We start from the raw sequence: 16968 nt of genomic DNA, 5'->3' as shown, positions 1-16968 counted from the left end.
TCCCTGGCTAAACAAACTAACCGTGCTAGCCAGGAGTCAGAGAATATCAGAAGTGTAGCTTAATGTGCTTTCAGAAACATGGCAGCTCCAGGATATAAAGTTTTCCTTGGATGGCTTCCAGACTGTACGGACTGTACTTTACCTCATGGTCCAGGTCCAGGTGGTCAAACTCTCCATTGGTCCTGAACTGCTGAGTGTGATGGTCCAGTGTGAAGTTGACATTCCTTCGGTAGCGCTCTATGACGACTGAGTGCCAGTGGTCATCATCCAGTAAGCTCCCACTGGTCACAGATGTGTGTCCCTGGATGGAACCGTACTGGTCACTTCCTGAAGAGCAGCGAGTAGACAGAGAAAGTTCATCATGGCATCATCACGCAGCAGTATCAGCAGTGTAATATAGTCCTTAAAACCTCAACAGAACAGATAAGGTTCTCTGTAGTGATCATGCTTGCTACCTAGGTTGAGGCTGAGCTGCAGTCGGGCCCTGCGGAGCTCCAAAGAGATGTAGTCCCCCTGCTGTCCCTCTCCGTGGAGCAGGACCCCGGCTCCGGCTGTGGTTCTGAACTTAAGAGTGATGACATCCTTCACAATCTTTATCTTCTTATTCCTGAAGCGGTGGGAGATGACACCATGGCCATCAAAACTGATCACATCTGCCCCTGGAAGAAGAAGAAAGAAAAGCTTCAGAATATTCTCTCTCTCACCAAAAGAACAGATCCCGGAGGCCGGATCCTCCATGTGCCTGCTTGCTGGATCTTTGGAAATTATTTTTCCTGTTTCCCTACATTTCTTTGGCGCCTCTCACAGTTAGTACTTAAAATACGTTTTCAAAAAGAGATTTCAATTCAAATAGATTTGAATGGAGATGACACAACAACAAAGTCACACTGTCACAGTACTGACACAAATAAAAGCCCCAAAGGGACTGATGAGGAAATAAAACCCTGACAGGTAACACACAGTAAGAACAGCCGTAGAGCTCCAGGCGCAGTCCGATGCGCCCCTCCCGGCTCCAGGCCACCGGGATGAAGCGGATGTAGCGAGCCAGAATGGTGTGCTGCAGTTCGTGGCGGACAGCCGCTTCACTGTCCACGTTTCCCTCAAATGTCTGGAACACAAACACGCAAAACACTGGCATAAAGGTCGCAACTGTTCTTATGACTGTCATCAGATTCATTTTTAGTATAAAATAAGTTGAAAAATGTCATTATAATTTCTAAAATGTTATTTCATCAGATGAGGTATCATACTCCAAATGTTTCTCAAATCTTTATCTCTACATGTATGGCAGCCATTCCAGTGTCTGTTAAACTCCAACACAGAGAAATGTTGTCAGTAGTTTAGAGAATACAATAAAATAAAATTAATTTAACTCAAATACATACACTACCTATAAATAGTTAAACCGGAGAGACTGATAATGCTGCAGTGGTCTCTTCATTTTTTCCGGAGCTGTATGTTTGTTTTGGTCTATGGGATGTTTGATGAAACATTCATTTAGTTATTACATGTGAGAGTGGTGCAATAATGCGTCCAAAAACCTGCTAAGGTCCACATGGCCAGCGTCGTTTTTAAATTGATTCCAATAAAAGGCCGCTTCCAGAAACCGTTCAGCACCCAGCACCTTTCTTCTGAGCGCTCCCCCTTTTTTGTGCAGCCCCTACCGCTCTGAGTTACATATATTTGACTTTTCACAAAAGTGCTGCTGACGTCTCTGAAGAAACTGGATGAAAAGCTATTTTCTTCACATGGAAACGATCAACACAAACATGTTGCTGCCGTGAGCTTGCTCATTCATACAAGGTGAAGTGTTGAGTGAAGTCATAGCTCAACTTGTGAGCCAAAGTTTGGATTGTATACAAAGGGAGGGACTTGTGATTATCCATACTTTGTGTGAGAGACATTATGAAGCCTTACTAATGTCAAAAGATGTACTGTGTTTAAAACAGTACTGTGAGTGTGTAAATATGAGTGATAGCTTTGCACTCATTGGGATGGCAGTAGCTACTGCATCGTTTTTATGTTCATTTCTTTATTCTGTGCCATTCCTACGTGCATTGTCACTATTATTGTAGGAAGAATTGTAAAGTTTATGTATGGAAATCTGAGGAACTGTCTTGGCAGAGACATGCTGCCCTGCATTTAGCAGGATGTAAATGACATATTTGGGACATTTTAGTTGTCTCAACTGGTTAACAGTTTAGACCATTGTACAGCTCAGTTGGTAGAGCTGGTGGCCGAATACTTGGGCTTGGTCACCATGCGTAGAATCCAGCCTGACACCATTTGCCGCGTGTCATCCCAAAAGAATCTTCGAAGAAAAAAGAAAAGTCAAGTTTAGATGACATGAGATTCTTACCCAGATGTTTCCGTCCTGTAGATAAGGCCTCCAGTTCTTCTGCGTGTCACTGTAAAGTAGCCGATATTTGCTTGTCCAATCAGAGCTACTGTAGCGGCCCTGTGTTGCTATGGCAACCACCTGCTTCCTTGAACCCAGGTCTACCTGTAACCACTGATAGCGGTCTGTATCCAGGGGGGACCAGCCTCCAGAACCTAGTGGCAGGGAAAGAATAATAATGGGGGAAAGGAAGAAGGGCAACAACTGAGCATTAAACACAATGAAGAGTCCAGTCAGTCAAGGCAGAGCTGTGAGGGAACTCTTTTTTTTTTGCAGAATTGGCATTTCTTTTCAGAGGAAAAATGAGAGTTGTAGATGCCTACGCATAAGGCGCCGTACACATGCCCAGTGTTCTCCAGCAGGGCCCTACGGCTGTGACCTCAGTGGAAGGATCCTGGTTTCACTGGAACACAGCAGCAAACACCACCTGACCAGTGATGATGATCAACCAATCACAGCCAGAATATATCTTTCCTATCTTCTGATCTGTAAAGAGTTTCTACTTTCTACTTTTAATGAGCTCCACTGCTAACGTATCTTTTGGAAATGAGTAACAGTTTCTGTACACGCACACACACACACACACACACACACACACACACACACACACACACACACACACACACACACACACACACACACACACACACACACACACACACACACACACACACACACACACACACACACACACACACACACACACACACACACACACACACACACACACACACACAGTATAATTATCAACATCGCTAAATCGACACAATATAAATAATAATGAAAATGATTTAGTGAAAAAATGTGAATCTGGCAAACTGGCACTACTTTAATTATAATTATTATGTATCGACCTTGGATAATCACATAGTTTAGTATTAGGGACAGAACAGCATTTGCACTGTAATGTGATTCAGTGATAAACAATGAGACTATACGCACTTTAGTAAAATAAAAACCTCCTAAAAAACAGCCTGCTGTAGATTCTTAGATCTAATAAGTACACACAGTAGGCTGCATATAAACCGCATTGTGCTAAGTATAAAGCATTATTTACCTACATTTGCTGGATTTTGCTAACTTATAATTTCACTTATGAGACAATATATACTCAACCTCTGTGAGGGGCCCAGACCTTCGTAGGTTTTTCTGTATGTGGCCCTCAGTGAAAAAAGTTTGGACACCCCTGCTATAGGAACTACAGCACGGTCACATGGCACCTTCACCACCCAGAAGCCAAAGGCGGCAAATGTTTAATCAGCGTGTTATCAAACGCTGTTTTTATGATGTATTTAAGCTGTAGAGCAAAACACTTTAAAATCTCTTCAGCTTGTGTTAATAGATGTTTTTCAGTCCTCTAACCGAAAACATGCTCACAACACCAGTGACCTCCAGGCAAGGGCACAGGAAATGGTCAATTGCTTATTTTCTTCTTTTAGGACTCATTCATACACCACTCGTCATGTCAGGTTTTACTCTGAATATGTGAGCAGCTGGTGTCTGGAGAAGAGGGACATTTACATCCTGCATCTGACCCATCATAGTAGCAGGAGAAGTGGGCTGCCATATGTACAGCGCCCAGGGAGAGGTGGAGGGAACGGTGCCTTGCTCAGGGACACCTCGGTAGCACTTGGTCTTTTCGGGACATGAACCAGTGACCTTCCTGTTCACAAGCCAAGTCCCTACGGACTTCGACACCGCTGTCTGAAGGAACTGTATGAACTGCAAGATTAAACCTCGTCGGTGGGGGGAGAATATGAACCCTGACTTGCTGGAAGAGGATCTTCCCTCTCTGCTTACAAAGTGTTGTCATTTTCAAAACATAATGGAGAAAATCCATCACTAGCATCAGTACTATTCCACGCAACAGCTACTAGAATGCAGGAATAAATGTATCATCAGAATACTAACCGACAAATCTAGAATATGATCCCATTAGGGACACAGCTCCAGTTACAGAGGCTTACCTTGTTTCCGGTAGAGTTTGGCGTAACCCGCTCCACATCCTCGGGCGTACACGGAGGAGCTGCTGAAGGAGCTGTAGGGTAGAGGAGTGGCAAGGCTGTTCTCACATGCTCCTGAACCAAGGACAGAAAACACACGCCATGTTAATCAGCAAATATGACAGTCTGCATTGGCTGATTATCAGCTGTAAGCATGCCAACTGTCCAAACAACAGACAAAACAAAAAAACAAACACATTCTGATATGGATAGCATTTGTGGATCAATATGCTTAAATGTTATCTCTGATGTATATTACAGCCATCATTTATAACTTGCCATGTTGAAGGCATTGAATAGAAGCAATAACAAGGACTCAGTATAAGCTTAACTGTGCTTTCTGCTCATGTGCTGTTGGATGTTTTCTTTTAATGCATTCCCCCTGCCAGAGACTGCAGATGAAAATTAACCTTCATGGCTAAATCTGCCATATTTACATTATGGACTCGTTAAAATCATCATGTATTTTTCTTATTCATTACTTCATGTTCCCACTACTAGAACTGGAAGCTTAACATGTTTCATAGAATAACATTTCCAGCATGACAACGACCCGAAACACACAGCCAGGGCAACTAAGGAATGGCTCCGTAAGAAGCATCTCAAGGTCCTGGAGTGGCCTAGCCAGTCTCCAGACCTGAACCCAATAGAAAATCTTTGGAGGGAGCTGAAAGTCCGTATTGCCCAGTGACAGCCCGAAACCTGAAGGATCTGGAGAAGATCTGTATGGAGGAGTGGGCCAAAATCCCTGCTGCAGTGTGTGCAAACCTGGTCAAGAACTACAGGAAACGTCTGCTCTCTGTAATTGCAAACAAAGGTTTCTGTACCAAATATTAAGTTCTGTTTTTTTGATGTATCAAATACTTATGTCATGCAATAAAATGCTAATGAATTACTTAAAAATCATACAGTGTGATTTTCTGGATTTTTGTTTTAGATTCCGTCACTCACAGTTGAAGAGTACCTATGATAAACATTACAGACTTCTACATGCTTTGTAAGTGGGAAAACCTGCAACATTGGCAGTGTATCAAACACTTGTTCTCCCCACTGTATCTATTTTAAGGGAAAATGTGCACATGTTTTGGTATGTTGTTTTTCCAGTGAGGAACATGTATAGTATATTGCATCCATTCAACGCAGCAAAGCACATGTATAGCTCCCCTGGTGTTTGAGAATAAGAAAAACAGCATTACATCTACGCTCAACATCAGGGTCTTATCATTTTATAAAGGCTGAAATAGATGAATTCAAAATCAAAGGCCCATTAACAATGATAAAGCAACACAGAGTTACTTTGATTTGGTTTTAGAGAAGGCTGATCGGTTACCTCTTCTCAACCTGGTAGTGTGTGTGTGTGTGTGTGTGTGTGTGTGTGTGTGTGTGTGTGTGTGTGTGTGTGTGTGTGTGTGTGTGTGTGTGTGCGTGTGTGCGTGTGCGAGTGTGACTAAGAGTAAGAGTGTGAGTCTTTGTTCTCAACACATAACAGTCTTTTGGGGGAGGGGTCAGCGCAGCATGTGTGTGTGTGTGTGTGTGTGTGTGTGTGTGTGTGTGTGTGTGTGTGTGTGTGTGTGTGGGTGGGTGGGTGTGACAGGTGTGGGGCATGGTAATCATTTCCCTCATATGCATTACAAAACACCAAGCCAAGCATGTCTCCAGCTGTCCACAGGAAGAAGGGAGACAGAACAAATAGCATATATAACAACCTGAACACTCCACTGGCGTCTCATTTCTGAAGAATCATTACAATTTTGAAGAATGTTTGTATATTTTGTAATTTGAACAATATAGCCTCTCTTGTTGTTAGTATTGGGTAATTCTAATGATAAGGATCTTTTCCATGTTCCTGTTTTATTCAAACTATGTCAGGATGCAGATTAGAGTGTTTTCTTTAACAGTTTGGAATAATCTTCTTCTTTATCATATTTGTAAGTGGGGTGCTTTTTGGAATTTGACTCCTTTTGTTATTAAATTCATAATAAGCATGAATTTGATGCAGGAGTTCAAAGGTTAGTTTTACAGGGCATGCAGACTGACTAAAGCAACCCTTATGAGCACCACACCCAGAGTACACGGAGGAAGTGAAGGTATGGATACTACTTGATGTTCTCGTTTGAATCTTCATCACTCCAAAAACGTGTCGCTTTGGGAGATCAATTGTAACCGTAATTAATTCAGGTTGACCACAACCCTCTGTGCTCCAAGATGAAGCAAACTACTGACTGTAACCACACAACATTATTTTGTGAGCAAAATAAAACATCATAGCAATAAATGTAAGACTGTGAAACATTAGGTGTTGAAATATCCAGCACCTCTCATCAGAAGGGGAATTGTCTCTCTGCCTGCCGCTGCCTTATATTTTTGAATGATTATCGTTCAATGAATGGCTTAGTTGAATACTCTATACTGATTGGTCAATTTGGACATTTCAGAGATTGATTATACTTGCTAACACATCGCTGCTCAGGAGAACAGAACCTCTGCTAAGATGGAGCAAGAGCTATGGTATGTGCAGGGATATTAACCTGCAGAAAGAAGTCCGGTCGATTTAACTTCAGCTGTGGACCACATAAATTTGTTTTGTCCATCACAAAACACTGTGGAATACTTTTTGAATATTCCCTTTGTTTTGGGGAGAGCACAAAACTATGTATTGATGATGGCTAAACTGTCCCCAGAAAAGAAAAGAAAAACAGCGCACAAAAAAGAAAGAAGTTAAAAAACAGAGCGCTGGATGTAAGAGAAATCACCAGAAGAAGACAGACAGGAAGTGAACACTAACAGGAACAGCAGAAGAAGACAGACAGGAAGTGAACACTAACAGGAACAGCAGAAGAAGACAGACAGGAAGTGAACACGAACAGGAACAGCAGAAGAAGACACACAGGAAGTGAACACTAACAGGAACAGCAGAAGAAGACAGACAGGAAGTGAACACTAACAGGAACAGCAGAAGAAGACAGACAGGAAGTGAACACGAACAGGAACAGCAGAAGAAGACACACAGGAAGTGAACACTAACAGGAACAGTAGAAGAAGACACACAGGAAGTGAACACTAACAGGAACAGCAGAAGAAGACACACAGGAAGTGAACACTAACAGGAACAGCAGTGTCACTAGCCGTTCCCTAGTGGAAACCCGATCGGTTCTGCGCATGTGCAAATACTCCGCAACTTCCCATGATGCTTACTGAAGTATGTCGAGACAGTTTACAGCCGTTTTCTGGGATTTCAATAAACTATAAACTAATAGTATCTTTGGTTTGATTAGTTATAAAATAGAAGACTTAAATTGGTACTTAAATAAACACGTTTTCTCTTGTTTTGGTCAGGTATACTACATTTATTCAGCTTTGGAAGAAGTAATCAGATCCTTTACTTAAGTAAAAGTACTCATTAGCATAATTGTCTAAAGATGCATTATCAAGACAAAGTGATCTCAAGAGGCTTTCCTAGACAAATAAATGTTTTATCTTTTTTAAATGATTTATTTTCCTTTCTTTCTTTCTCTTTCTTTGTCTATAATGCCTTCATAAGATGGTATTTTATTCGTTGGATGTTTGTGTTGAAACAGTTGTTTTTCAAAAACGTCGACACTTTCTCAACAGCTGCGTAAACCATTATTTGCACACATGCGCAGATTTCAGAAGAAACACTTTATTCATCCCTTACAGGGAAATTTCTTTCCCCGCTCTGTAGTGTTTACACACATTACACACAGGTGTATACATGCACAGATGATATATACATGCACAAACACAACCACACACATTCAGGAGAGGTGGCAGAGCAGGGAGGCTGGCAGGTACCCGGCACCAGTGAACAGTTTCAGGGTTTGGTGCCTTGCTCAAAGGCACTTGGCAGTGGCTCAGGAGGAGAGCTGGCACCTCTCCAGCTACCAGCTCACTCCATTTATTGGTCCAGTCGGGACGTGAACCGGCAACCCGTTGGAACCAAGTCCAAGCCGTTACAGACTAAGCCACTGCCGCCCTTCCTGTACAGATCGGGTAATCAGAGCAGAAATAAACTCTAGCTTATTGTGTGCTATTCACTATCATTTTGCACTACTTTTTAGTTTTATTTTATAATTTCTATTTCTATTTTATTTTAATTTTGTCTCATGTCTTTTATAATATGCTGCAGTGTTGGAGGACCTCGGGACCTAAGATTTTCAATGCCATAACTACACGAGCCACTGTGCACATGATAATAAAAACACTTGAACCTTGAACCAGAAGAAGAAAGACAAGAAGTAAACACTGACAGGAACAGCAGAAGAAGAAAGATGGGAAGTGAACAGTGACAGGAACAGGGTATGGCAGTGTTTAAAGACTATTAAAGTAAAAAGAAAGTGTGAATAGACTCGGACCGTCACAGTAAACCTCGGTTAGTGCATCTTCTAAATGATGTTGCCACTGTTCCAGCTGTTGGTACATTATGGCACCCAGAAGACTCATCTTTTACCTTCTTTACTATCATCTCTAAATCAATAAAATCCCTTTTAATCAAGTTGTAGGTTTATTTAGAATGTGGCTGTGCGCTAAGCGGAATATTGTGCAGTGACGTGATCATCAGTGATAACAGAATAAGCGATAGGGTTTCGCGAAGAAGAGTTCTTTGTATAAATCAGAGCAAGTTATCGCTGATGCTCGGATTACCAAAGGATGAATACCTTGTTACTCACTGGATGGGTTGATGCGCATACGATACAAAATACATCAGTAATTACTCCACTGCTGAATGTCTAAAGCTTCTATGTGTCATAAAAACGGGGGATGCTAACGACTGTTTTTTCTAGTTTTACTAAAATAAAGTAAGACTGAATGAAATCAATCCTAATGAAACAACAACAGAACTGACGGATAACTGTTTCTAATGCCGGCTTCTCTGGTGTTTTCAGTAGGAAGTTTTAAATGTTAAACCTTTTGGAGGAGAAGAAGGTTTACAGGCTCAATGAAATCATCTGGACAGCAGCAAGATACCGAATGTTATGCTAACTGAATGCTCTGAAATCATTGGCTTATCATGCATAATAAATTAACCAATATGTTTACTGAAGCATTTCATTTCATTAAATCTTATTCCCAGTGTAGTGGTTTGTGGTGCTGTAGGTTAGCAGTTCCTTTTGAAACTTGGAGTAGACGGCCACCCAACACATTGCTAAAGTTTGCTACATCTCCTTCATCATGAACTTTTCATGTCGGAAAAAACTTTAGGCTTTCAGGGTTTTTTTTGGATTGTCAGTTACATCCAATGACACAACAGTGTTTACCGACCAAGTATAAAAAAGTTAAACAGGTTAACGCTACTTCGCTCGCTGTTTGTGATCGCTGGTATCAGGTGGCTTGTAGCAGGTTTCCAGTGACTTAAACCCAGGAGATTTTGCAACTCACAACTGCCATTACTGACCAGATGGCCGATAAAGCATCTTTTGTAATTTGATAAACACATAATCCAAAAAAGAGCATTGGTAACAGTATTTCCATGAATGGGGTTTCCTGATCTCATCCAAGACGTTAGATGGTGTAGAAATCCAGGATTTTCTTTTACAAATTATTTTTATGTGAAGACCCAAAGACACTTCCCTTATTATGTGTCACATATGTAACAGCTTGGAGAAATAGACCGCCCCAAGGCCCTTAGCCTGCTCAAAGGTGGCCCCCTGAACAATCAAGGTAAATAACCCTTGTCTCAGCCAGCCAGTCCGTTTATTAAGGTGCGTGTCAACAACTATACCTCCCAATGTAGCGTCCATAACTAGTGTAAACAGCAAGTTGAATGCTCGATACTGAAAGTATAAAAATACAAGATATAATTAATGTTAGATTTAATATAAAACTAAATTGTTTTATTCATGTGTCATCAGTCCTTTTTAAAATATTTATACACATTCAAGTCCCTGAGAATGACTGGGACATTTACATTAAAAAAAAAATAATAGATTTACAAACTGTACTCATTTGTTCCCATGAATTCATCCATCAGTATAAAACTATTTTAGAGGGATCAAAATCATCTTAAGTGTCCTTTAATAAATGTTCTGGAGCTTTTTGTAATATGGCATTATCTTAGTTGTACTGTGTTTTTACATTTTTGCCAAATTAAAACTTGGTTGACACATTGCTTTTAAATAGCTTGTTTTAATCAGGTGTGTTTGCTTCACGCTGATTATAAGGCTGCAGGTTGGATAAAAGGTGTAACCTATTTCTATATTCCGTTACATTGTGCAGCACCTATGAATCCATTGGCCTTTATGGGGGGTGGGGAGGGGGTTCTGAATTATACGGGGAAAAAATTAAATAACATTACTATGGGTGTCGACACTAGTACAGCACTGTATGACCCCCTGCTGTAAATCGCTGCTTTGGCCTCATGCTGAGTCCTTCTTGATAAACACTGCACTGCCCGACAGGAGAGGGCTACCAGATTAGCATGGTTGCTCGTGAGATTCTATGCGTGTGTGTGTGTGTGTGTGTGTGTGTGTGTGTGTGTGTGTGTGTGTGTGTGTGTGTGTGTGTGTGTGTGTGTGTGTACTTACGGGATACAGAGGATGCTGCGCTGTAGGTGCTGATGATGCTCCACAGGACTGGCAGCAGATACATTTTGTCGGGTCCGCAGAGCAAAGAGGGATGAACGGTTCCAGTCAGCTCTGTTGTTTCGCTGGCACCCCGCGAGACCTGTGCGCGAGACGCTGCTTTCTTTATTAGCAGCGAAGACAGAAATCAATGGCTGTCCGCCGCCTGTGCTTTTTGTGTTGTCCCTCCTTTCTTATCAACTCGCCTCAGTGTAATTTCTCAGCCTTTGATACAATCTCCGGAACTATCTTGAGAACCGACGGCTGTGATGCGGGCCGGGCATCGTGCTGGAGGTGCATAACCAGAAAGACCGACAGACAAGAGCAGAGCGGCCAAACCAATCAAACACCCCCACTTTCTGCTGCAGTTAGTACGATCCAACACGTACAACAATACAGGCTCTCTGAGAAGAAAATATGTATTGGGAGGGTCCGAAAGATGAAGTTCCCATAACGGTTACACTCAGGGGTGGTTTGTGTATTAGGGCGATTTGGGCGAGGCACTACCGACGGGAAAAATAATGTTTTTTTCCTTCTTACAGTCAGGCACTTTCACTTGTACAGATCACTGTAAATATTGTATTATCTCATCTGACACTGACATACACCCATCTCTGCTCAGGTATTGTTAATTTAAACTAACAGTCTTTGTTTTCTATGTGGAACAAATCTGCTCAAATCATCAGTGTTTTAATCAGGATTTAAAATCCATTTAGACACCTCCCCCACCCTTGAAAAAAAGTCGTTCGGACCCCCCCACATTTGCCATCAAAAATATGAGTGCATGACTGCTCTACTAGTCCAGCGTTCTTTCCATTGCTTCACAAACAAATCCGTTCCACTTTATCAGTAGGGGATTATCCATATCAACAGAAATCCACTCCGCGTTTGTTTGTTTTTTAACACACAGCAGCAGCAGCGCGTAATGCGCATATTCAAAACATTCACTGTTGAGAATCTGATCACGAGATGGACATACGGAATTTTTTTTCGAAGAAGAGGAAAGTAAGTCTGAGTTTTCCCTTGAGTGGCCAAACCATAGACTGTATATATAGATGGACAGAGTGGCTCCATTCAGCTGTGTTCTATAGAATTGAAGCAACCGAGGCGACGCCATCTTTGAAAATTTGGAGCCAGTTCGAAGTACGCTTGCGCAGTAGAATCTGAAGCATGCGCAGTGAAGAGGAGGTCGCGATCAGACCCGCCCACTCATCGAGTGAAACACGCCCCTTATCGAGTGAAACACGCCCCCTTCTCCGTCCGTTCCCCACCACACACACAGGCCGAGTCCGACTCTCTGGGGCTAAACTGGCTGAAACTATACAACATCGTCTTCAACATACAAATCTATCTGTTTTTCGTTGGTATATGACCATAATCCTTTCAAGGATGTCCGAAAATCTATAGATTACTGTCAAATTAAGTTAACTTTCTAACGTTAGCGGCTAAGCTATCGCTACCGTCATTTTAATGAGTTCGCTAGCTAATATTAAGTTAATATTCACTTACCGAAAAAACTGCACAGAGCTCCCCTGAGATGGCCTGTTAGTACAATCAACAGCACAACACGACATGACTGTCAATATATAAATGTAAAGTAATAACAGCAAATAAAACAAATATGAGTTGCCTGACAAAAGAACACCACTACAGCCGAGCCTACAGCTACTCTGAATGAAATGAAATGTTGAAGGAGGTTGCAAGCGGCTGCACTGTCAATCAAAGTGTGACCACGCCCCTTTTATATTTATTAAAATAACATTAAAGAAAATAATTTCTCGGGAAAAAGAAAAATGGTGTGATGTGAAGCACCTTGAAAGCTATTTTTTCGAATAAAAAGTTGTGGATGCAAAATTTGTTTTAGGTGAGAAAAGTGACATAGAAAGTTGGTTACTTGCCCATTGAAAATACATGGGAATGGGCGGAGCTACGCATTGTACTGCAGCCAGCCACCAGGGGGCTCTGGACTAGCGCTTGCTTCACTTTTAACGGACGAACCTCTGTCCATCAATATATACAGTCTATGGGCCAAACAGCTAAATTGCATTCTTCCATGGTCAAACACAGCCAGCTTTTCTAATAAGAATGTTAGCAACCTTATGAGACATTCTCTGTCTATATTAGCAATATAATTAGCATACTAGCTAGCAATATTAGCAATATAATTAGCATACTAGCTAGCAATATTAGCAATACAATTAGCATACTAGCTAGTCAGTCACAAAGATCCTGCCGCGCAGCGCCCACCCACTGCACGTTGGAATCAACCAAATATGAGCTAGATCAGCTATATATATATATATACAGTGGGGCAAAAAAGTATTTAGTCAGCCACCAATTGTGCAAGTTCTCCCATTTAAAAAGATGAGAGAGGCCTGTCATTTTTATCATAGGTATACCTCAACTATGAGAGACAGAATGAGAAAAAAATCCAGGAAATCACATTGTAGGATTTTTAAAGAATTTATTTCAAATGATTGTGGAAAATAAGTATTTGGTCAATAACAAAAGTTCATCTCAATACTTTGTTATATACCCTTTGTTGGCAATGACAGAGGTCAAACGTTTTCTGTAAGTCTTCACAAGGTTTTCACACACTGTTGCTGGTATTTTGGCCCATTCCTCCATGCAGATCTCCTCTAAAGCAGTGATGTTTTGGGGCTGTCCCTGGGCAACACGGACTTTCAACTCTCTCCAAAGATTTTCTATGGGGTTGAGATCTGGAGACTGGCTAGGCCACTCCAGGACCTTGAAATGCTTCTTACGAAGCCACTCCTTCGTTGCCCTGGCGGTGTGTTTGGGATCATTGTCATGCTGAAAGACCCAGCCACGCTTCATCTTCAGTGCCCTTGCTGATGGAAGGAGGTTTTCACTCAAAATCTCACGATACATGGCCCCATTCATTCTTTCCTTTACACGGATCAGTCGTCCTGGTCCCTTTGCAGAAAAGCAGCCCCAAAGCATGATGTTTCCACCCCCATGCTTCACAGTAGGTATGGTGTTCTTTGGATGCAACTCTGCATTCTTTCTCCTCCAAACACGACGAGTTTAATTTTTACCAAAAAGTTCTATTTTGGTTTCATCTGACCATATGACATTCTCCCAATCCTCTTCTGGATCATCCAAATGCCCTCTAGCAAACTTCAGACGGGCCTGGACATGTACTGGCTTAAGCAGGGGGACACGTCTGGAACTGCAGGATTTAAGTCCCTGGCGGCGTAGTGTGTTACTGATGGTAGCCTCTGTTACTTTGGTCCCAGCTCTCTGCAGGTCATTCACTAGGTCCCCCCGTGTGGTTCTGGGATTTTTGCTCACCGTTCTTGTGATCCTTTTGACCCCACGGGGTGAGATCTTGCGTGGAGCCCCAGATCGAGGGAGATTAGCAGTGGTCTTGTATGTCTTCCATTTTCTAATAATTGCTCCCACAGTTGATTTCTTCACACCAAGCTGCTTACCTATTGCAGATTCAGTTTTCCCAGCCTGGTGCAGGTCTACAATTTTGTCTCTGGTCTCCTTTGACAGCTCTTTGGTCTTGGCCATAGTGGAGTTTGGAGTATGACTGTTTGAGGTTGTGGACAGGTGTCTTTTATACTGATAACGAGTTCAAAAAGGTGCCATTAATACAGGTAACGAGTGGAGGACAGAGGAGCCTCTTAAAGAAGAAGTTACAGGTCTGTGAGAGCCAGAAATCTTGCTTGTTTGTAGGTGACCAAATACTTATTTTACCGAGGAATTTACCAATTAATTCATTAAAAATCCTACAATGTGATTTCCTGGATTTCTTTTTCTCATTTTGTCTCTCATAGTTGAGGTATACCTATGATAAAAATTACAGGCCTCTCTCATCTTTTTAAATGGGAGAACTTGCACAATTGGTGGCTGACTAAATACTGTTTTGCCCCACTGTATATATATATATATATATCGCACTAGCAGTTTTGTTTTAGCCATTCCATTTCTTTTAACAGCCCTTCCATTGCTAAAACGTTGATTGTATTTCTATGTTAAATGTTCTATTAGAGAAAAACAATATGAAAGAATGCTCAATGTCTCCTGATGTAGGCGGTTGAGATTGAGAGTGCGTCAGAGGCAGGGTCAGCATGCAGGGTCAGCATGCAGGTGCAGGGGAGACAGCTCTGTTGCTGAGGTGAGTGCTGAAAGGTGACAGGTAGTTAAGGAAAATTTCACATTGCTTATTGGGAGTTTAATATTTTCAAAATCTTCTAATGCTGTTGTGTCTCGTCAAATTTGTTAGTTATGTTTATTTATTATCTCTATCATTTCATGTCAAGTCAGGTTTTCATGTTATTCACGCCATTAAAAATAAAAAAATGTTACCGCAAACTTTATAAAGAAGGCGTAATCGCTTGTTTGCTATGGGTCGGGTCGGGACGGGACAACATTGTATTCAAAATATAAAATATTTATATAGGACTTTTTAATGTGTGATTTTATAAAGGTGCACGTGATACCAACCTTTCGTTGAATTTCGCCAGCCGTCTTCTCTGCACTAAGGCACAGCTTTCACGCTTCCAGGGATGATATCGCTGATGGAGACATGTGGTGTGCACGGAGGGGAGGGGCTGTGTGTGTGCAGGCTATGTGAGAGAGACGCGTGACTGACAGAGAGACGGAGGGAGAGCAGGGAAAGGAAATGCAGCTTAACGAATACGATGCGTATTTTTTAAATAGCGTTAAAAATAATAATAATAACGAAACGCAATGTGTGGCGGCCGGTGATGAATCTGTGGCGCACCGCCACAAATTAGTCTATGTGTGGGAAACACTGCAAGTAAAGAGATCTGATGAAACATTTCATCGTATATATACCCAAGCCTGTGATATGATCCAGGAGTTGGACATTGAGGCTATCCAGACTCCTCATATCCGGAGACCCCCAAAGCGCTTCACAGAATAGAATTCTTTAAAATGTTGGATGTAGTTGAGGTCCAGTTGACAAAGCGCTTTGACCAGAGCAGCTTCCAAACACTCAACATACTGGAAAGGGTGTTAATAACTGGAAAGGTGGAGGATGTGGATGTGGTCAGTTCTTACCCAGAACTACACCAGCATTCTTTGGAGGTACAGCTGGCAATGTTCAAACTTCAGTATCCCTGCAGCACGGTCAGTGAAGTGGTGGATACCCTGAGAGCTAGGCCTATGCTGCCAGAGGTTCGAGGTTTGTTCACTGAAGTAGAAGTGTTGGTCAGGCTTCTTCTTGTTGTGCCATGCTCCTCAGCAGAAGCTGAGAGAAGTTTTAGTGCCTTGAGAAGGCTTAAGACGTGGCTGCGCTCTTCAATGTCTCAAAAGCGCTGGAACAACGTGGCTGTTTGCCACATCCACCAGGAGCATCTTGACAAACTTGACTTAGGGGAGATTTGCCAGTCATTTGTGTCTGCAAATGACAAAAGAGGTCACACTTTTGGAGCCTTTGTATGATCTCTTACTTTTGTTCTAACTAGGGATGCAAATTATCGATTAATTCATTAATCATTAGTTGACTGATCTTATCGATCGACTTTCGATTAATTGATAAGCGGCGTTTTTCATCTGAATTTCAGTGTTTCAATAGGGCCTTTAAAAATATCAGCTAGGCCTAGTTAAAACACTGAGTTCAAAAAGTATATATTATATTATATTATATTTTGATAATTATATTGTATTATATTATATTCCTCAAGTAATTATGCATTAGGAAAAGAAAGCAGACATGTTTTTTTTATGGTATAACAAAATACATTCTTTAATGACTGGCTCAGTTCTTGCATTTGAAACATTAGACATATTAAAAATTTTTAAAAAGAATAGAAGAAATTAAATAGAGAGCCAAACAGAATATGATTGAGCCTATAGATTATGAAGAAACTGCATCTAGGCTATTAATTAGGAAATCCTCAACTGAAACATCCACAACATTTTCTGCCTTAATTTGTATAGGGTTACAGCAAAATAGAATGAAACGTTCACAGTGTACCTGGACACAACATAA

General features: G+C 41.5%; 1 protein-coding gene across 1 annotated transcript in view; it reads right to left on the bottom strand.

The window, feature by feature from the left end:
* The window catches only part of cntnap2b (contactin associated protein 2b), a 49913-nt gene extending 34393 nt beyond the window's left edge, over window positions 1–15520 (bottom strand). Inside the window, exons 1-7 of the mRNA XM_063886763.1 lie at window positions 15456–15520; window positions 10944–11103; window positions 4366–4476; window positions 2360–2553; window positions 961–1108; window positions 456–659; window positions 143–327 (exon numbers count right to left, since the gene is read on the bottom strand). Coding sequence (XP_063742833.1) covers window positions 143–327; window positions 456–659; window positions 961–1108; window positions 2360–2553; window positions 4366–4476; window positions 10944–11007 — 906 coding nt within the window. The 5' untranslated portion in view covers window positions 11008–11103; window positions 15456–15520. The remainder of the gene's footprint in view (window positions 1–142; window positions 328–455; window positions 660–960; window positions 1109–2359; window positions 2554–4365; window positions 4477–10943; window positions 11104–15455) is intronic.
* Between the last annotated feature and the right edge of the window lie 1448 nt (window positions 15521–16968).

This window comes from Eleginops maclovinus, chromosome 6, assembly GCF_036324505.1.
Source record: "Eleginops maclovinus isolate JMC-PN-2008 ecotype Puerto Natales chromosome 6, JC_Emac_rtc_rv5, whole genome shotgun sequence".
NCBI classification, from domain to species: Eukaryota; Metazoa; Chordata; class Actinopteri; order Perciformes; family Eleginopidae; genus Eleginops; species Eleginops maclovinus.
The sequence above is the reverse complement of the archived record's forward strand: the minus strand, read 5'-3'. Positions and strand labels throughout refer to the sequence as shown.